The sequence below is a fragment of the Rhea pennata genome, chromosome 22 (assembly GCF_028389875.1).
Source record: "Rhea pennata isolate bPtePen1 chromosome 22, bPtePen1.pri, whole genome shotgun sequence".
In the NCBI taxonomy this organism is placed as follows: domain Eukaryota; kingdom Metazoa; phylum Chordata; class Aves; order Rheiformes; family Rheidae; genus Rhea; species Rhea pennata.
In genome coordinates, this window is record NC_084684.1 from 5,339,344 (window position 1) to 5,361,114 (window position 21,771).

At 52.1% G+C, this 21,771-nt stretch overlaps 1 protein-coding gene across 1 annotated transcript in view; it reads left to right on the top strand.

Annotated features, from left to right (window-relative positions):
• Positions 1-13,882: 13,882 nt before the first annotated feature.
• Positions 13,883-21,771, top strand: part of AGRN (agrin) — a 138,822-nt gene continuing 130,933 nt past the window's right edge. Inside the window, exon 1 of the mRNA XM_062593160.1 lies at positions 13,883-14,018. Within this exon, the coding sequence (XP_062449144.1) occupies positions 13,980-14,018 (39 nt within the window). The 5' untranslated portion in view covers positions 13,883-13,979. The remainder of the gene's footprint in view (positions 14,019-21,771) is intronic.

Consider the following 21,771-nt stretch of genomic DNA (forward strand, 5'->3'; position numbering starts at 1 on the left):
GACGGTGGAATAGCTGCAGCTCCGCAGCGGGGTGCAGCGGGCCCACACGGACCTCCCCCTGGGAGAAAGCCCTGTCTGCCCGAGCAGCGCTGCCTGGGACTGTCCTTCCCAAGAGCTGCTCCCAGAGCTGCTCCTGCTCCTTCCCCTCTTGCTGGGCAGCCTCTTTGGTGGTGTGCAGCTTGGACCAGGCACTGCCCTTGTTTCCCTGTTGATATCCTCTCCATACACCCCAGGGAAGAGAGGTCTATCCCACCCACCATGCCTGCTCACGGCACCTCTGAGCACGTCTTCGCCAAACCGCTGCTCGCCCTGCCCCTGCCAGGATGGAAAGGGTCGAACGGCACTCTGCAGCACCGCTGGCTCATGGTGCATCTCAGCTTTCATCCACAAGAGGCCACTTTCCTCTATCATTTGCTACTGCAGCAAAAAGCCTTCCCTGGCCGGGGAGAGATTGGGAAGGAGGATATGTGCTCACCTGGGCAAATGAACGGAGGGACAGACAGCCCCAGTCTTCAGGCCAGGTGCCTGTATAGGGCTGGCTGTGATTTTCTGCTTAGGTCTAGCTCCTCTCAGCTTTGTTCCACACCTTTGTGAAGACACGAGAGCAATTGGGAAGAAAGGCTCGTTGCTGCACTGGCAATTCTGTTGGGACATCTTAAGCTTCTTAAGAAGGAGAGAACACTTCCTCTCCTTTCACCTGTGAATCTCAGCTCAGACTCCTTTTCAGTTAAGAGAAAGGGTTTCTATAGAAGCACAGAAGAGACAGAAGGTTCCCCTCTGCCAGGTTCACGGACGTCACTCTGGTGGGGGCCATTTTCCAGGTAGTTTATTTGCACCCTGCACAGCCCCCAGGCACTGGCCTGAAAGCCCTCAGCATTTGTTTCCCATTGCCCAGAGACTGTGGAGGGAACTGTTCCCCCCACCCTGCTTATTTTGCAGAGGAAATAGTTGTGACAGATGCTTTGCATGAGCTACAGCCAGAAGCGCTTGGCCCGTCTGATCATCGCTATAAGCACATGGGTACCTGCAGTGTGAAGGAAGGCAGTAGCGATGCCCTCGTTGTGCAGTCGGGGAGACTGAGGGCTCTCAAGCGCAGCCTCCGATAAGTCACACTGGGGCAGTTAGGGGGTTGCCTGCTCCTTTGCTGCAAGTCACTGCTCTTAGAAGGAGGGTGCAACCCAGAGTTAAGCTCCTGTCCTCCTGGCTCCTCCTTCCTCCTCTCCAGAGTTCCCAGTGTGCTACCGAAGAGGCATATTAATGGCTTTGGACCTGATTTCCTCCTTTCTCTCGCCAAGGCTGCACTGCAATAGCCAGTCAATAATTCAATCAGTGTGAATAATATCTAAGTACTGCATCTTGGCACTATTACTGTTCCTTCCTTGGTAGAGGTTTATGGCATTTCATTTCATAGAAGCTTTCCCGTTGCCAAAGCCTCAAGCCAGCCTTTTACTTTAGCTATATTAATTCTCCTGGGTCAGCCCCACTCACATTGTATTTTTAATTGAACATACTTTTCCTGTCTCGCTTTTGCAAATTCAGCCTTGATTTTCTTCCAATTTTGCAAGGAAAGAAAAAAACGAATACAGCACTGGCTGACCCAGGGAAAACACTCCTGAGGGCCCAGCTCCCTGGCGAAGAGAGGAATGAAGTGGAAGGTCCTGACCAAAACAAGTGGGAGAGGAGTGAGGGGGAGCTTTGCCTTTAGAGAGCTTCATCTCCTCATGTCCAGACAGAGGCAGACTCATGCCAAGGCCTCTGTCCTCATGTCCCAGGATGATGGAATTACATCTGCTTTTTGTTACAGTAACTGATCCCTAATTCAGGACCAGGACTAGGATTAGTTTCATTTGGAAGCATCTCCCTTGGCTTTGCCAACAAGTGTCCTATGCTGACAGGAGGTGAGAGGAGACAGATACTGCCTTCAGGTCCTGTAGCTCTTCCTGTTCTTTCCTGTAAATGTGACTAGAATGGCCAACATCACCCAGACAGCCTGGGAGGGAGAGAAACATCCCTCAGGATGGGAAATCAGCTTGGGTTAAAACTGCTCCAGAATGCAGTGATGTTCTGGTTTGAGGTGAAGTAGGTCTTGTAACAACAGCAACTCAGCGTGATGTGAGATTGCCAAGACCTGAGTGAGACCTGTGAGCGTGTCTCTGTGCAGTGGCTAGCACCAGCAAGCCTGATTGGGATGTGCTTGCTATAATAAGCGAAAGTACTATTAATAATAGTGCCTTCCCAGGAAGGAATGGACAGGTTATGCCAGGCTTTCTCAGACTGTGGTCAGTCACACTGTTGCTTCTCTCGTAGTCATCAGCATTCGTGAGGGAGACATTTCCGACTTGCTGCAGAGATATCCAGGGCACTGATGAGTTCCAGCAGTGGGTTTAACTGACTGAATTATAAAGCCAAAATAGAACAAATTGCTTACAACAAATCCTGCTTGACTAGACTAGGAGCAATCTCAGGGCAAATCCCTGGTCTCAAGTCTGAACTTTGATTTAAACTAGTAAAGCATGGGCAACAAGATCAACTAGCACCCTACCAAAGCCTCCGGACTTAAAGCATGTGGTTCTGGCTCATCTCTGCACCCTTTCAGCAAGTTTCACCTTATCTACCACCCAGCAAATAAGATGTAACCTCCAGTTCTAACAGTTCTGAAGTGCGGCACCTTATCCCTAAGGCTCCTTACAGCTCAGAACCGGGGCAGGAAGAGCCAGCAGCCTGTCTCTCAGTGGGAGCTGAGCTCTGGTAGCTGCAGTGAGCTTGCCCGGCCTCAGGCAACACACATCTCCGAGACAGTGTTCACCAAGCAAGGCTTCCTTCCTGCCCAGATCTCCACCCTTGCTGTTTCCCAAGCCCCAGCAGAGGTTTAGGGGCCCCTGGCTTCCCGGGGTGCCAGGTCCGGGTCGGCAGTGACGCAGGCACCCAGCCGTTTCCCAGGCCGAGGTAGAGCAAGGGAGCTCACTGCTGGTTTGTGTCCCAGGGGTGCGAGTGCACGCCACGTCGAGGCTGCTTGTGCACAGTGGCTGAAATCACACGTTGACGCAGCCAGGACAGGAGGAGCTGCTCAGCTTTAAGATCCTAACACAGATCTATTCACCCTTGTAAATGGCCTGGCTCCTCGGCAAGGATTATGTGCCTGAACAAGCCCTCAGCTCGGGGAGCAGCTGTTCTCCAGCTATTGCCTAACAAAGAAAACTTTCATGACTACAGGAGAAAAACAGGACTTGGTTTTTTGTAACAACCATCTGACTTGGGAGCAGTGTGGCTGAGGAACAACCCCTCCATAGCGCGCGCGCCGATGGGGCTGAGCTGCCCCTCGTGTGTGTGCTCTCGTGCGCTCTGTCGCAAACCTCAGCGGGGAGCTGGCGGCTCTGCACTGCCCTGCGCCGCAGGAAACGGCAGCAGCCGTGGAGGGGAACATGGCCTTACAGAAATAAAGTGCTGAGCGAGTTACTTGTGGATCCCATCTGCTCTAGGGGCGCAGAGTGGCCGTTTTGGCCTTTCATCTGTCTTTCAGCTGCGCATCCCTGCGGCCACGTGTGTGCAGATGGTGTCTGCACGCAGGCCCACACGCATGAGCCTGTAATGCCTTCTAGTTCTGCATCGTGTGTGTTTGTCTCCCTGCCTGCCTTTCCTGAGCGAAAACGTTTCCAGATTTTCCCACTGATCTGAACATTGCACCAGCCAGCCACAAGCTGCCTCTGCGGTCGAAGAGCTAAACGTGCATGCCTGGCAGGGGCTGCAAGACTTGGTTTGTTGCGATGGAGCCCTTTCTTTCACTTGCCCAGACTTCACCCTTTCCTCTTCCTTTCTTTCCTTTCTTTCCTTTCTTTCCTTTCTTTCCTTTCTTTCTTTTTTTTTTCTCTTTTTTTTTCCAGAAACCAATTTCTCAAATGAAATGCAGTAGTGAGCAAACAGTCTGCAAGTGCCTGAGTCAGAGGAGCCTAATGGATGAGGCGGCAATTCATTGAGGCACTTTGCTTAATTGAGAGGGTCTGCCTTTTGCTGCCAACGGGAGCTGGAATGTGCTTCCCCTGACAGGCCCTAAGTAGGAGGCACGATATATGGAGGCTCAGCCCCTAACCCTGCTGTGCTCCTCTCCTTGGCTCGCCTCCTGCTCCCTGCAGCAAGCTGAGTCGTCTCGCAGGAAATCTGCACCTTGCCGGGAGTCTTGGCTCGCAGTCGCCCTGTGGCTGTGCGTCCACCCGTGCATCCACCGGTCACGCTCCTGCCCTCCCAGCAGAAGGGAGATGACTGCTCACGTCCCTGGTGCAGCAGCGCTGGGCTTTGCCCAGGCAGGAACTCAGGAGCCTGCAAAAGCACAGCGAGCAAGGTGTGCGAGAGCCGCCAGCCACCACAGGTGCTGGGGAGAGGGGAGGTCTCTGCCGGCGCCGCTCTGCACCCCTGCGCCGCGCCTGCCCTGTGCGTTGTGCTGCCTGCCTGCTTTTGCTCCAGGTCACCTGGCTAATTCTCTCTCCCTCTCTCACCTTTTGATGACACCAGATCTTTTCTTTGGGTTCAGCTCTTTACAGTGCATGCAGCAGACAGATTCAGGGGTCGGGGAGCTGTTAGAGTCCACCAGGAGCCAGCCTGGAAAGCAGGCTGGTGCTCCCTGGCTGGGTTGGCGATACAGCAGGGCCCGTCGGGGTGCTGGAGCAGGCGTCCAGCTGATTCCCCAGGGACCGCTGTGGCCATACAGCGCGGATGCAGAGGCGCTTTGTTTGAGCGCTTGAGGCGTGCGCTGTCCCGGCCCAGGCTCCCGGAGGGCACTCACACGCACGCAGGCAGGCGTGCACACACACACGTGCACACGCACACACAGACACCTGCACACATGCACGCGTGCGCACACACACACACGTACACGCGCGCACATGGCATGTCCCTGCCGCCTCGCTCCCGCTGTCGATTCCTCGCTGGCGCATCGCGGGGGGCTCCCGGCCCGGTGCCCGCTGGGCGGCCCAGGCGCCCCGCGCTGCGGCTCGCCGCCTGCTCTCCGTGAACTGCCGGCGCAGAGTCCGGCGGCGCGGGGGACCCTGCTCGCTCTGGACGCCGCGTGCAGCGTGGGCTGGAGCGAGGCGCCCGTGCCGCCCCGGGAGCCGCGCGGCGTCAACGCCGCCGTGCCGGGCCCCGGGCTGGCGGCTCTCCCTGCCGCGTCCCCCGCCCCGTCCCGCCACCGAGGAGCAGACGGCGAGAGGTTCACTCGTCCGGGACCCTCGCTGCGCGTGCGTGCCCGCGAGGAGGAGAGGCGAGGGCAGCGCGCAGGAGAGCGAACGGGGGCAGCCCCTGCGCCGGCTCTCGGCGCGGCACCTGCAGGGTGAAATATTCCCGGGTTGTTCTATATGCATGTGTGCTAAGAAAATTGATTTTTAGACAGCAAAAGGCATCTTTTAAGAGCTGATAGTTTTAATGTCTTTTACCCACCTTTTCCCCCTCTTTCTTTTTTACGACCACAGTAATAGCAGCAGCAACAGCTGCATTAACTGTTTTGGATAAAACTCAGCACAAAAGCCTCTATCTCCCTGAGAGTCTGGTCCAATAAATCCTACCCTGAGCTATAAAATGGATTTAGGGGAGTGTGAAGCCACAGGCGGGGAGGTGCTCCGTCCCCTCCCTGCAGGCCTGCACGCAGGGCTGAAGTCCAGCCCTGAAACCTTGCTAGGCACTCGCAGAAGTTTTTTCAAAGGCGCCCAGTGGCGGGAGGCCGGAGTGGCAGCTCTGGCCTGCAAACAGCATTGCAAAGGTTGCCAAGTGCTCTTTAAAGGGGCTCTAAAAACCTTGGAACCTCTCTCTTAAAAAAAAAGGGGGTGTGAAAAAAGGGAAAAAAGCCATATCCCTGCATGTCCTGAATTTTAATCTCCTCTCTTTTAAATCGAGTCCTGCTTCCCAGAACCCTTAATGGCTTTGCATTAAAGGAGGGCTTCCGAAAGCTCAGTGTCTTTGTGGTGTCTGCCAACTCAGTCGGCGGCAGCTGGGGATGCCGGTTCAGGCCTTCGGCATGGTGCGCATGCAGGACAACCGCTCTTGCTGCAAGTACCTCTCCCACAGCTCTCTGTACCTGGGGCCCCGAGCTGGCTCCTGGTGGTACACGGAGGGCAGCTGTGTTATGGAGACCCCACCAGGAGTCATCAGCTGAAACTGGGAACGTGCTGGCTGCAGGAGATCCTGGATTCTTTCTCTTTTTAAGAGCTCGTTGCAAAAGGAAAGTGGGATATTTCTTGCAGACAGCATTCTGGTTAAAACACATGGCTGAGGTATTAGCATTATGCATCACGTGTGTTTCCTGCAATGAATTTTGAGCCAAATTTGACAGAAGAGGTCACGATCTCAAAGATATTAACATCCTTCAAGGCTCTTGAAAGCAGGCTGCCAAGGAAAAGAGAAAGATCCTCTTTTCCTTGGGGGAAAAGGAAAAAAAAAAAAAAGAAGAAGAAGAAGAAGAAGAGAGGCTGTGTGGTGAGCGCAACCCTTTCTAGCCCCCAGAGAATCCTGGTACAGGGTGGCCATCTGTGGGAAACCAAGTTTTATTAGCTAGAAGATCTAAACTGAAACAGCTGCCTTGGCTCCTGGGGACACAGAAGGGTAACCTGGGGAGCACCGTGGCACGAAGTGGACACATGACAGCTGTGCCTGGGCACATGTGACCGGGAAAGACTCCTTTTTTCACCCTGAATATTCTTCGCCTTCTGCATTGCTGAACCAGTGACCCTCCTTTCGATGCCCATCCCAGAGAGCCTGCCAGCGCCGCGCCGAGCACCGTGACGGTGCCGCAGGGCAGCCAGGGCTGGGGAGGCCAGCCTGGGGCTGGCCGCCCTCTGGGTCACTATCTGGAGCGCTGAAGAACTAAAATTTTTGCTTTATAGTAACAAAAAAATGCCTTGCTTGCACTTTCTTTCCAGCTAATCCAATTTGTCTCCTTACTGCTTTCAAATGCCTTTTAAAGATTCCTAGCAATGTATTATAGAAATCCATTTGCCGAGATGCAGTGAAGAGGGGCATTTTTATTTCGCACTTATTAACAAGTGACAAGGTAAGTAACTCAGATAAGATTGATCATCCAAGTAAGCATTTTTACTTTCTCAATTAATCCTGGCATGATTGTAATAAATCCAGGAGTGGGAGTAATTAGATGTGAACGGACCTCACTTCCTTTCGCTGTTGCATGTCAGGGGTAATGGATAGAGACATCTTTCTCCTGGAAGTGGCCTAGGGAGGCGTCCAGTTAGATGGGATTTCTGGAAAGAAAGATAGATGTCAGGGGCCAGCATTTGCTTTTTCCTCAATGGAGAAGAGATTTATGCTATCAATCCACATTAAGAAGACTTCATGGCTACACAGAAATCCAGCAAGAGTAATACAATTAGCAATTTTTAAGCTGGGATTTGTAGAGGAGTATCATTTGCCCTGAAGTTCACACCAAATTTTCTCTCTGTGAGAGTTTTTTTTTTTTTTTTTGTCTCCCCCCCCCATTTTAATTAAAGCTGTCACTGTGGCTCACTGGCCGCGTTTGCCCGGGCGGTTAACCCTGCACCACGCTGGAGGCTCACGGCCTCTGCAAATACGGCCGGGTGCCACCCGTGCGGCGCGTGCGCGTGCGGTCTCCACGCTCGGTGCCTCGCTCCGTGTTAAGCCAGGTCCCCCTCCGCGCTCCTTAGAGGCGTGACGCCGGCGGGCTCCCGAGGAGGGGCGAGCTCCCGCCCCGGCCCTGCCCTCCGCGTGCTGCAAAGCTGGAACGAAGACTGCTCCAAACGAGGCTCGGCTTTCGTGTGCTCCGCTGGCTGGCTTTCGGGCCCAGGGCGCCTCCGACGCGGCTCTCGCGCCGGGGCAGGCGGCTGTCCTTGCAGCGGTGCTCGGCTCGCCGGAAAGCCTTCCTGCCGGGTCTCGGGCCCGCACCGGAGAGGGCAGGCAGGCAGAAGCAGCAGCTGCTTCTGGAAGACCTGCTGCCTCGCATATTTAACAGCAGCAGAGAGGAAAAGCTGCCAAGACCACAGGCCGTGGAGAGTCAGCCCATGCTGAATCAGGAAAGCAGGGCGGTTTCCAGCAAGAAACACGGACAGATCCTGGATTGTCCTGCCGCTTTCTTGCCCCATAGCTAGGAGGGAAGGACTACGCAAGCTGCTCCTCTACCCCTGCGGCGTACCCAGTGCTGGCCACTGATGCAAGTGGCTTGTGTCTCCCGGATCTGGATGGACATTAGCACTCCTCTCGTGATGCTGCAGTGAAGAGTCAACGGGGCAAAAAGGAACATGAGCTGGGGAGGAAAGGGAAAGGGAGATGCCAAGGGTGGCACCAGAAAACCCAAGGAAGGGCAGCCAGCCTGCCACGTGGCCTAGAAACACCTCAAATTGGGACCTAGCTCAGGGACAGCAGTGCCCGTCGCACCCAAAACGTACCTGCTGCCACCTCTGCTGCAAGGAGCTGCTTCCCTGCAGATCGCCAGAGAGCTGCTCCCTGGTTCTCAGCCCTGCTCCCACTGAGATCTCATTAACAGATTTACTTATCTGAAAATCATTATACAGGCAGACAGCCTCATAGATGCAGGATCCCAGAGGCAACTTGTTAGCAGCTGCTCTGTAGCTACATCAAGAGATTTTCTGACAGTACACAAAAGCTATTTGACAATGTCAGAAACCACCAAGAGGGATTAAGTTAAAAGAGGAAAGGGTGGAAAAAAGAAAAAAAAAAGGAGCATTAAAATATGTCTTAAAGCTTATCAGAGATGGAGAGTTTCAGGGCCAAAAAGACAGCCTGTGAGGAGCAGAGGTGAACTGGGAAAAAAATCGGTGGCCAAGACAAGGAGGAAAGGGGAACCTGTTTCTCGCCCCTGGGGAAGTATTTCCGAGTAACTTTGGGATTCTGTTTTGCATTGCCAGGGTTTCCACACAGTTTTTATTACTTGCTTTGAAGCCTTGGCCTAACATCTGGAGATGCGTGTGCCGTACTGGTGTGAATGAAGAGATCCTCTCTCGGCTGCTCGCTGCACACAGAGGCAGACTGAGGTACTGGGCCATTTCTACCCTGCAACTGCTGGTATTTTACCTGCTGGTGCTTTCAGGTATCTAATCTGATACATTTTACAGGCCTGCTCGCAGGAAGCACTGAGCACCTGCCCACAGACCCCAGGGCCCCGCCGGAGAAAGCAGCCAGAGAATGAAGGTATGACACTTGTGATAATCTTGGCTGAGAGCTGTGATAACGAGTAGCTTGAAAGGGAAATGCTTCAGGGTCAAATGGCAGAGCGATGCTGGTATGAAACTGCTGAGTACAGCAAGAGTGTCTGTACAGTCATCTTGAGGAGGCAATAACTTGCAGTGAATGAAGGACCTTTACGGAGTTACTCAACCCAGCCTAAAACAAGCTCATTTGCCTGTGCCATGGGCTGTTAAAATTGGAAAAATCTTCTGGGGACACTAAAAAAATTATGGTCCTGTCTAAAATGTTACAGTGCTACTGCTGAAGGGAAAAGCTCTGATCAGGCAACGCTTTAAACAGACAGTTAACTCTGTGTAGGTAATGCCACGGACATCACCGAGGCTTAGTGAATGCTGGAGGTTAAACAGGTGTATAAAGCTCAGTGTTGATCATTCCCACGGTGCTAGTGACGTCTCATAACACTAGAGGTTTTTACAAAACCTCTGCTTGTGTAAAGACCTGGTTGGAAGTATCACAGCTTCTCCTCTCCTCTCCTCTCCTCTCCTCTCCTCTCCTCTCCTCTCCTCTCCTCTCCCCTTTCTTTCTGCTCCTCTCTGTTCTTCTCTGAGATTTTAGGCCCTTCCTGCAAGAAAATCTTGGAAATATGATCCAAGTGGACGGAGAGATGTACAAAAGCAAACACTGATTAAAGAGTCCTGGTAAGCTCTCAAAAATCTCTAGATTTTTCATAGCCTAAATGTGATACTTGAATTGTAAGATTACTGATACTGAAGTTTTGCAAGCCTCAGGTTTTTAATACCCATCTTGAGCAGTGTCTGGACAAAATCCAGTGATTTATCTATTTTCATCAGTGCCATAGTTTATTTATTTGTACACTGCTTTGCCAGATAGTTTGTTCCCGTTGTTGCACAGTATGATCAGTTACTTGGCCAGTTTCTCCTGTTGTCAGTGAGGCTTCAGCACAGTGGCAGTGGAAGAGGAAAATAAGAAGTATAAATGTCTGCTGTGTAACAGTTCTGACAGCACAATTGTCTTTAAGAGGGGTGCTTGGAGTAAGTGAGTGCTTTCAATTTTATTTTGATGCTGTTCCTTTGAAAAAGCAAAGTTGCTTCTATGGACTTTATGGACTTTATTAAAACTGCACATAGGAGAGATGAGATCCTGGGCTGGCTTTGGTTTGTATGGTCACTCCACCAGTGAGCCTACAAGGCGGTATAAATCCACTTGAAAAGAACTAAACAAATAGGGGCCAATACATTAGAAAGGCTCGTTAAATCAATTTTCCTCTTCACAGCTTTGAAAGCAGATGGCAGGGTGGGGCTAGGAGGAGAGACCTAGCAAATAGAAAATGTTACCAGCAAAGAGTAAATAATTTCTCCCCTCTCCAATTTGCAAAGTGTGGGAGCAGAATATTACAACTGCTTTTTTCCACCTTGAACTGAGGTTCTTTCTGTGATTTACAGCTGAGCAATGCTTGAGGAATACAATAAAAATTAATAATTAAAATAGCAAAATAGTCTGCCAAGCATTGAAATATTTTTAGCTGATTGCTTGAGTTTATGATAGCCACAAAGTAATAATGGAGTCCTTTGTGCTAAACCCTGACTGCGTAACAGGGACGGCTACAGGCCTGGACTCCATGCTGCTCTTGGCTTGTAATGGAGCCTTCCCACCCCATCCTGAACACAGCTCCCTTGGCCCTCATTTGGAAACCACTTTCCCTTGCAGGCAGAAGGAGCTGAAACCATTTGTTCCGGCAAGCAGCTATCAGTAAAGCAATCTTCCCAAGATATTACACTTTATGTAGTTCTGAGCCTCCAGAAGCAAGTGCTCCCGATCCTGGGAACACTGGGACCCGTGGGGAAGAGCCCCTCACCTCACAAAGTGCCCCAGCCTCCGTGTTCGACACCGGCAGAGGAGCAGCCTCGTAGGGCCTTGGTCTCTTCTTCACAAAGACAGGGCCAGCTGCACGTCGGGGACTCTCAAGGCCAGTATTATCAAAATGAAGGACTAAGGAGCAAGTTTGGGGTCCAAATAGCTATGAAATTCTGTAGCATTTCGGGCAGCGGAGACAGACCCTACAGACAGGATTGGAGAGCTCGCCTGTCTTCAGCCATATGAGGAGATGATAGCGCCAGTCCCAAAGAGCTGATGGAGGTTTTACTGTGAATCTCCTCAGGTCTAAGTCAAGTAGACATGTGGCCTGGCAGATTGAAGCCTGACAAGTCACTGCTAATGCCACAGAGAGAGGAAAGTGATTAATCTGTTAATTAGGACCTTATTCTTGAGTTCTTATTCTTTGCAGATGCGCAACAGCTAAACAGTGTGACTTTTTACAATAATGACAGAAAAAACCAAACCACAAAATTTCTGTGAAGCTTTCTAGTTGGCACAGACAGAAAATCTGACATTATACATCCTGCTTTATCTCCCTTTTTCCTCGGGGGTAATTTTGCTTTGCAGGAACCCAATCCTCTACGAGGTCTGGGGTTTCTACAGGGAAGACATAGAATGCAGCCAGGTTTTTGAAGGGGCAAGAACCTCCAGATGAAGCCAGGTTTCCTAAAGACCAAAACTTGTTGTGGGCCAGCTCCTTTGGGAAACCACATCTCCAGAGTTCCCACTGTGGCAGTTAAATCCTGTATGCTTTTGAATAGGCAAGTTTCCTTAGGTTTTGACGCGGGAACTCAGTTTTACAAGACTTTATCTTTTTAGACAAGGGCCATAAATGGAAAGATTTCTTGTTTCCCGCCAGAAATTGAAGTTTGGAGCAGATAGATACACAAGGGTGTGCAAGAACAGCCCCAGTGTTGAGACTAAAATCACTGCTGAAATGTGAAGTTTGTGGTTTAAGACCGAATATATACAGTATGTCTTCCTGTAAAACCACAGTGGTTGTGAAATCTCCAGAGAGGTTGATGGAATCTCTGGTACTTCTCCCTCTTCAGGGTAGAAACAAGTCTTGGACAGCATTCTGAACACTAAAAAAACCCTTGAGTTTCTACCTTATAGCAAATTCCTGTTTGTGTTCCAAGGAGGGAAACGGACCAGCACATATACAGTGGCAGCGGCATATAGGGCAACCCGCACTGCTGCAGCTTCGGAGGATGAACGGGGTGGCTGCTCATTCGCAGAGTCCTACAGTTCAGGCTGCTGCTGTGTATTGACACGTGCGCATCAGAGAACGACATCGTTCACGTCGTGTCCTCTGCTGGCGCAGTGGTATTGGCCTGGTTAAACTTCGCGCAGCGATCAGTAATCCACCCGCTTGGCCTTGGGTCACAAACACGGCTTGCTATCAAGTAAAACAGCCTTCTAAAATGCCTCCAGGGATGGCTAATTTATGGAGGGAAGAAACAATATCCTTCCCCTGGTGCCACTTAACTTTTCATTTTATATTTGCAGTAATTGCACATGACATCTAGAAAAATTGCCATCCAGTCCCTGGAGGAAGATGGGGCAGAAGGTCATAACGCTCTAGGGGCAGACACAAGCCATTCCACTGGAGGGTGGCTTTGCTGGGCTTAGGGCAAGGCCTGGGAACCCCAAGTGCCGCTCTTCCCCTGCTAAATGTCTTAGCAGATGGCAGTGGAGCAAGCATTGGTGGCTTCGTTTGTGCTGGTACTGAGTGCTTGTAGGAGCTCTGCGGATCAGGACTGGCCCTGTGCTCCGTGCCTCAGTTTCCCCATCTGGAAAATGGGAACAGCCGGTACACCTGGGGCACTGCAAGGCTAACCCCTAAGCAGTACCAGCAGAACAGTTTGTCTACATTAACTTCGGATTTTGTCCGTAGTAAGGGTGAGCTGTGGATGGCAGGGGTGGAAGTGGGAAGCAGCTGGCTCTGGCTGTTTTTCTGTGCCTGTGTTGTGCTTGTGGAGCTGGGGACTGTGCTGGGGTCTCTCTGTGTGCTTTTCTCCATGCTTGCTCGCTTCTTGAACGGTGGCTTGTCCCCTGTGACTGCTGGGAGGTGTGAGGCAGGGGGGTAGGTGCCAAGCTCTGGGTTGCCCTGTTGATCGGAGCACATCCCGGCGTCCGTGCTGGGGGGCCGAGCGGGTGGCCTGGGGGGAAACGCCAGGACAGGGTCTGGCGAGGAGGACGGGGAGTGGCGGCCGCCGAGCCGGAGAGGAAGGCAGGAGAGCAAGCCGCCCGTCTGCGGGGCTCCCTACACCTTTAAAAGTCTCCTCACGTTGGCGCGCTGATTATCCATTAACCGGGCGTGCGCTGCCTTTCCTGGGGGTGGCGGCCGCGGCGCAGCTCCGCCGGAGGAGCCGGCGGCGGCGGCGGCGGGGCTGCCTGGCTCCCTCCTCTCCCTACCCCCGCTCCCCTCTTATCAGCAATTCAGATTGCATGCAAATCGCCGGGCTTTCTTACGCGGGCGAGGCAGAGGACAGAGCATTTCTCCGACCGCAGCTTTGGGAGAAAGCGATCCCCTCCTCCGCCGCCGCCGCCTCCTCCTCCTCTTGAGATTTTCCTCCTTCCCCCCTCCCCTCCCTCCCTGCCTCCCTCCCTCCCTCTCTTTCTTTCCTCCTTTGCGCCTCCTTGAACAAAAGTAGCCCTTCTCTCTGCGGCAGCCCTGCGTGCGAGCGGGGCCGCTTTGTTCGCCCGCGCCGTCGGGGTGCCGCGGGGAAGGGGGCGCCGCGCCGGGCCGAGCCGCGCCGCGCCGGGCCCGGCGGGCCATGGGGGCACGGCGGGGGCGAGCGGCGGCCGCGCTGCTGGCGCTGGCGCTGGCGCTGGCCGGCGGCGGGGCGACGTGCCCCGAGCGGGAGCTGGAGCGGCGGGAGGAGGAGGCCAACGTGGTGCTCACGGGCACCGTGGAGGAGATCATGAACGTGGACCCCGTGCACCACACCTACTCCTGCAAGGTAAGGGGCCGCGGGCGCCGGGCAGAGCCTGGCAGCGGCCCGCGGCGCAGGGGCCGGGCCGGGCCGGGCCCCCGCGCCGCAGCGCGAGCCCGGAGCCGCCCGCGGAGCCGCCCGCGGAGCCGCCCGCGGAGCCACCGGCGCCGGGGAGCGAGCGACTCCCCCGTGTCCGCGCTGGCGTGTGCGACGGGAAACTTTCAGATGGGACAAGCTCCTTTTCGGGCACAAACATGTGTTTCTTATTGTCTGCATTGGCGCTTTGGCGTGCAATTATGTATTTTTAGACTGCGGAGTTTCTCCCCGTTAGAGCTCCAGCAGCTGTTTTGCGGGGAATCTCTTAAGGTTGCTTTTTATGGACATTTCCCTGCTTTCCCTCATGCAGAACTCGCTCCCAACTTTGTGCTTTGGAGGGGCTTGGGCCGGCCACGGAAGGTGTTCAGAGCTGCTTGCAGGCTGTGAATGTATCTCCTGGGTTACTTTAAGAGCATCTTGAGTACTTCTAGCCCAAGCTATTATTTAACTGTGAATCTGGCCTTTGGCTATGTTAACTCCCCTCCTGCGGCCGGCCACCCCCCCCCCCCAAAAAAAAAAATCTGAGAGACAGCAAAATACTGAGCAACCTGAAATACCATCTGCTTGTTGCCAGAGGATGTGTGCCGTATGGCTTAACCCTTCCCAGGGCAGGAATCCCACTCGTGAGGACTCGCAGCTAAGTTGCGTTCCTCCCCTCCTCATTTTTGGTAGTCTCCTCTCCTTCCCATCCTAAAAAGTACAGTGGTCCTCGCCTGTAGTTAGTGCTAAGCAGGGCTTGGTGGGATGTGCAGCAGTGTGTTGCTGGGAGAGGTTTGCTGCTGCAGGGGAAGGGTCACTTTACACTGTGGTGCTGCCTTGTGTTCTGGAGAATCTCTCAGCTGAATAAACCAGTTGAAAAGCTTCTGTCTGTCCACCTGGTGCCTGCTGCTTCATGCTGCCTTTGACCACTCTGCCCCTTGTGATACTGCATGGTACAGTCTGCGCCCCGCGCTTCTAAATTAGATCACAGACCCTCCAGGCTAGTGCAGAGACCTTATGTTTGCAAAGTGTCTGGCACATCCTGGGTGCTATATAGAAAACTAATAAGCGGCTGTGAGCAGCCTGTGTCCTGTGGCAGCTTGGGGCACATATGGTTGAATGGATGTGGGCAGCCTGACGCTGGGGCGAGGGCTGTGATAGGAGTAGACGGGAGGTGGCTCAGAAAGGCTGGGGACGAGGTAGAAATGCTCACCTGAGGAACTGATCTCTTGCTTCTCACTGCAGACACATAGCAGAGTGTCTGGCTAGCAATCCAACTTTGTTTTCTTGCTTCAGAGCAAGACTCTGGTCTAGGAAAACTGCTTTGTGCTCCTGTGGTGGTAAATTTGCTTGCTCAGCACCTCCGCATTTGCAGAGGTGCATCATGTACAAGCAGCAAAGAGCAGCCAGGGAGCAATGTGTTGGGAGGAACCTGAACTGCAGCTGGTGGCTTTATGTGAAGTGTAGCTTATATTGTTCTGTTTGGGAAGAGATTCGCTCTCGGAACTTCCTGAGCAGTGCTTTGGAGAATGCTCGTGCTACTTACTCCACAGTTAACCTTAGGATTTGGGTTCTGCCGATTATTAGTGTCGTAATAGCACCTGGAGTCCAAAACCTGCCCCAAAGAAATGATTCTGGTTCTGGCGTCCCACAAAAGAAAGTGAAAGGAGAAAACCCTTATCAGCTACCTTCAGCTGAAGTGCCCATCCCTTCTCATTGCAGCTGGGTTGCTAGCTATCCCAGCCCTGCTGTGATATTTAGCAATTTTCTTAAACACCAGTTCTTTAATCCAGTTCTTCAATCCATTTAATTGCATAAAGAATTTTCTCTATGCAACTTCTAATGGTATGTTTGTAGTGTGTTTTCAGAAAAAGGCTTCAAAATGGGACTTGGAGTCTTGAGGGCCTGAAAGCATATAAATCAACATTTCTCCTAGCCTTATGAGTTAGGAGGGGTGTAATGCTCGTGACTTAAATGCTTCATTTTGCAGCAGCAATAAGCCTGTTTCATTCTGTGTCTAAGATCTTTCAAAATAGTGGTAAACTGCTGTGGATTCTGCGGGTGTTGGGTTGCAAGATTAGACAAACTTGTATGTTGGTTTTGCGGGAGGAGGAGGACCCCCCGCCCAGCAGCCAGATTCCAAAAGGACAGTTTCATCATTAAACCTGGCAGGCTGACCTTTGGCTTCGGCTCCTCTCACCAACGTTGGTGCCTTGTGGAGCTGAAACGAGTCAAGGTGTAAAACTCATCTTGCCAGTTAGCTCATGAGAAAACACATTTCCTCACTGTAACTCAGGTAGCTGTTCCTTAGACCCTGAGGTTACCTCCAGATACCGCTGTTATCTCCTGTCGGGTGGTTCTTTATCTGAACGGAAATGCAAGGGCAGAGCGTGTGGCAGGAGTCGCCTGGAGCCCGCACCCAGCATGGCGAATGTTGCTGGTGCTGGGTGGTCTGGGAGGGAGCGGGCACGTGAACAGCTGTGGCAGATTCCTGCAAGTGCTGCGTTGGTATATTGTGCTTTCTAGTTAAACTGCTCTAAACCCTCCCAGCTGAAGCCTTTGATATATGAAGATAAGCATATTACAACCAAGAGAAGAAATGTAAATTTTAATGTTAGATAAACATTCTTAAATAGCTAGCAGCCATTAATTTGCTACTAGAACAGATTATTATTATTAATGAAGAACAGACTGATGAAGCTCCTAAAACTGACTCTGAAACCTGCTAATGTGTCCTTTCTCCCAGGAGTGTGATTTGGTATGAGAACCAGGACTCTATGCTTTGCTGCTGACTACAGCCTTGGACTTGTGATTCCTCTGGAGCTTGGTGTGTTTCTGTCCATCCTATTTACAGCCTTTGTGTTGGCATTGTCTTCTCTTGCTTTTGAGTCCTCCAGTATGCCTTATTCTGGTTTGATCTGATACTTGTGAAGGAAGCTCCTATTTATAGGACAAATGCAGGTCCTATATGTGCTATAGGAAGTGTTGGGAAGGATGTGGATTCCATTCCAAACAATAGAGCCTGTGTTTTGGGGGATAATGGGGGCTGTTCTTCAGCCAACCCAGCCAGGGTTGGATGTGGAAGGAGCTGGGGTTGGTAGATTAGGTGCTCTGCTAGTTCTCGTATAAAAGGCTAGCCAGCTTGTGCCAGAAAACGGCACAGAGTGAAGAGCAGCAGCAAGGGGAGAGGGATGACCTGTGGTCAGGAGGGAGGGATGTTGGCAGAGCTGTGTGTGAAGATGCAAGCGGAGCAGATGCTAACCAGTGCTGTCAGCCCTTCTTCTGAAATCTAGCAGTGACCCTTTTTACCTCAACCTGAGAGCAGCAGCTCTGTTTGAGGAGACTGCTCTGGTATTTCCTCCTCTGCCTAGGTTCTTACCAGGACCAAAGCTCTCATTTCTTAAGGCATCTTCCTGGCAGCACTCTGTGTGCCTGTACAGGTGGTCCCATTCCATACTGTGGCATGGACCTCCATGGCATCCTGGAAAACCCTTTCACTTTCTGTACTGTGCTTACCCTTTCACTTTTCTACTGTACTTAAAATAAGCTCATGCAAGGATCTGCCTAAATAGCCTTCACTGTGCTTATTCTGCTTCCCTCCAGCTACCAAGACTCTTGTAAAACAGTCTTAATCCAGTGCTTTATGTGCCCTTAGTGAAAGGGTGAGTCTGCTATAGGGAAGGGACCTTCTGGTATTAGGCTCTAGTTTTGTGGGGTCTGCCCCCTTTCTCTCTCATTCCTTGATGGAATCAGTGAGTCACCACTAAAGAAGTCGTAACTGTGTATAATGATGAATGGGATGCCCTTCAGGTAATCACTTAGTCTTTGGTGCTTTCATACCCATTTGTTAGAGAGGACAAGGGTGGGGAGAAAGCTCCTGGACTGTGGTGTTGCTTGTGAATGCTGTGGCTTGGCTCGATGACGTAAGATTGTAACAGTCATGCTAATTAACTCAAATTACCATCTGCTTCAGAAGAGGGGCTAAGCTTTAGTCTTTCTGCCTCCTTAGATCTAACTGTGAAAATGCCCAGCTTACCTTTCGCACAAGCCTCAGGGAGTGCACTCTGCCTGTGTCTTTTATTTTTCCTTTTGTTTCCTTTGTGTTCCTGGGTTTCTGCCCTGGTTGCTTATGCACCTCGCCTAGTTGCAGCCTGAGCTCTTGCCCTGCGGGTTTCAGGCTGCTCCTGCCGAAGGAAGAGGAGATGGGGCTGGTGCTGCTGCAGGAAGGTGTCTTGACTTGACTGTGGGGAGAAGCGCAACCGCAGGGAGTTATGCTGCTGTGCGGAGGACTGCAGAAACAGCTGGTCCCGGGTGGAGAAGCAGGAGGCTTGTGTTAGTTCAGACTTGTACTGAAGCCATACAGGCTGTGTTTCTTAGCTGTCTGCACCCTTGGCTCATCTGAGGTGCCACGTTTGCAGGTGTCACCAGACTGGTTCTTTGAAGGTGGCTGCCTCATGGGCACTGTCTACATGTAGTGAAGCAGATGTGTCTCTGTGAACACCGAGGATCCTGTAAGATTGCGGAGGGACAGAACAGACATCTGCGTGTCACAGCTACCCTTCTTTGCCATCTGATTCTCCCTCTGCTTGCTGGTTGACTGTCAATTTTCTCTCTCAGTTCACGCTGGCAGGGCTGCATGCAATTGCAGTTGGCTTTTTGAAGCAGGTTTCTTCTTGGCTTGAATTAGGCTGTGCAAATAGCTTTGGAAGCTATTGCTTTCTCAGCCTACTTTTCCTCTGCCGGTGAAGACTGTGCAGTGCTACAGCAGCTTGGACTTGGGCTGTGGGGGAGAGATGGATAGCCTGTGAGTTATTCTTGCCCTTTGGTTGCTGTGGCATTGTTTAAGGCTGGCTCAAGGCGAGCTGATTTCCTTCATGCTGGAGGCCAAATGAGAACTAGAACACCTCTTCAGCACCCTTTGGCCAATCTCTTCGTGTCTCAGGGCAGCTAAGGTGCATGTGGCTTCCAAAGAGCCACAGTGGTATTTATACCTAGGATAGTTTTAATTTGAAGTATGCAGGAGAATAGGGCTTACCTCAGCAATATGCAGTGACTGTTTGGATCACGGGACCTGCTGGGCTGAATGAGAGCTCAGACCCATCCAGTCCAGAGTCCTTCAAGGCTGGCAATATTACAGCCCTTAAGATGATGTGAGGAATAGGAGGATCTGATAATACCCTTCTGAGCTTTGTTCTTCTCCTTCAGTTGTGCCTAAAGAGTGTAAGCAACACTAAATCCATTCCCTTTCTCCACTTGCTAGGTGAATTTTTTGCTGGGCTCTGGCAGCGAATAGGAGGGCATCACCCTAGCCTGCTTGCTCCTGTGCTGGTGGAATGACCTGTTCCCTCACCACAGCATTTGCAGCTGCCTCTTCCCAGCCCTGGCGGGGATGGTGTGTGGGAGTTTGGCTCAAGATCACTGTGGACCTTGAAGCCTCTCCCTTAGGACTGAGGGAGGGATGAGCCCTGCTGAAATTCCAGAGATAAGACCTCAAAAATTGTAAGATTGATCAAAATTTGCAAGGCTTGCATTGCCCCTAGTCCCCCCCCCCACATCCTCTTGATTGGACTTTGCAGTGTCAAGCCTTTGTGTGCTGCTTCTGCAGTCATTGAGTGGCAGGTTGGAGGTGTTTGGCACAGGGTGAGTGTGGTGTGGGGTGTTTTTTTTTTTTTTAACCCTCCCTCTGTGTTGTCTTGGAATTCTGGGAGCACAGTGCCCTCGAAAGGCTGTGCAGAGCAGAGGCCAGTGAGCTGTTGTCGCAGATAACTAAGAATGGCTCATTCCAGAGTGGCATAATGTCTGCCCCATACTTTTCTCCTCAGCTAACAAGACACAAGCCTCCCCCCATACCAAGCATAGGACCTTTAGTGCAAACAGCTCACGACGTCCCTGCCTTCCCCAGCCACCCCCTGGTGTTCCTCAAGGACCGTCTCCCCAGATGCATGTGGACATACTTCTGCTACTCCCATGTTCCCCTTGGAACCACGTTCTTAAAGGACACACCTGCAAGCCTGCTTCAGAGAGGGGATCAAGAGCCCCTTATCGCTGAGCTGCCCCTTCCCCAGATGCTTTGGTGCTTGGCACAGTGTGAGTTGAAGTGCTCTTTGGGCAGTGAGGACAGCTGGAGAATGCCGGTGACTGGGCACTCTGGCTGGTGTAGGAGAGGAGATGCTGACGGAGAACGTGATAAAGCATGTGTTGAGCACGGCGGGCAGGGGATTCCTGTGGTCACAGCAATACCCATGCACTAGAGTAGCCACGCTTGCTGCTCCAGGCTGAGACCTCGGGCAGTGCTCTGGTGAGCCGTTCGTATTACGTACAGCTCGCAGGCCTGGCTCTGTGCTGCTTGCTAGCTCCCTTCAGAGGAGTCTGCTCTGTGGTCATGTTTTCCCCGCAAAAGGATTGCAGTAGCAGGAGGATTTCTAACCTAGCAGGAGTGGATGGGAACATGTCCTCTGTGTTCCCTGCATGCAAGAAACCGTTCACTCCAGGTTGCCTCTTTCCTCCTGTGTGGGTGTTTCTTTGGGGCAGTTTCTTGCAGAGAGCGTGGCACCAGGGCTTGCAGCTGTGTGCAGATTTCTCCTTTTTTGGGCAGGAGGATGAGCCAGCAGCAATGTCTCTCCAGCAGCGGTTCCAGGGAGACTTTGCTTTAGAACTATTGAGAGCAGATACAGGGGGAGGGAGGAACTAGCCCTTTTCTTGTGGACAGGATTTTTCCTTTCTGAAGTTAGGATGACTGAGGGGAAACTGGCTCCTACTTCCAAATCATTCATCTGTTTTGGCAAACCCAGCCTGTAGTCATCTCTAGGAAATAAGTTGCTCAAGCAGCTGCCCCCTACAATTTTATATGGTTTGCGCTCTACTCTGTCTCCCGTCCTCCTGGACGGGTGGCCCGAGCTGAGGGATCCCCTTCTTTAGTTGGTGCAGCCTACCAGTCTCTCCCTGCCCGCCTCCCAAGGCTCCTGTGCTGCTGTTTGCTGCCTCCCTGACGGATAGACAGTAATTTCTCTAGCTGAGCAGCCTTCCTCGTTGGAGGCTTCCTGGCATTTAATGTTTGCCTCAAAATTGGTTGCACGTGTAGGTTTTTCTTGTTTTGTGTGGGTTTGCCAGCAGTGTTTTCTTTTCCCTTGATACATTTCACCCACTGAGATTTTGTTACCAGTCAGGATTTCTCTTGGGAAAAAATGTACCAAGTGGAGTCTGTCACCTTGGGTGATGCTGCCTGGGAGTGGAAGGGGGGTTCCCCTGGCAAGGCTGAGGCTTGCGTGCTCCCCGGGGTGCTGCTCGTGGCACTTTGGTAACAGGGCTTCTGCCATATCGCTGGCTCTGCAGGCTTGTGCCTGCAGAGAACAGGCTCGCAGCTGGGGTCTGTGCAGCGGGTCAGCGGTGGGACCTCACTTCTGCCCGAGCGTCCGAGGCAGGACTGAGTCTTCTGCTGTGAACTCGTGTTTCTTTCTAGTCGTGAGCAGGACCAGGGCGGTTGTGAGATGATATGCATGCATACATTCGTATTCTGAAGTCTGCGGGTTTCCCTTGGCTGTGTGCAGGGTCTCTTTCTGGAAAGCAGAATTCCCTGCCGTAGCCAGTCGGGGGCAACTGAAATGGGTGTTAGGAGTGTAGTATTGGGGGGGGGACAGGTTGATAAGATCTGTCCCCTGTCTTAGCTGTTGTCAGCATAAAGCAGCCCTGTGTGCAAGGCAAAACA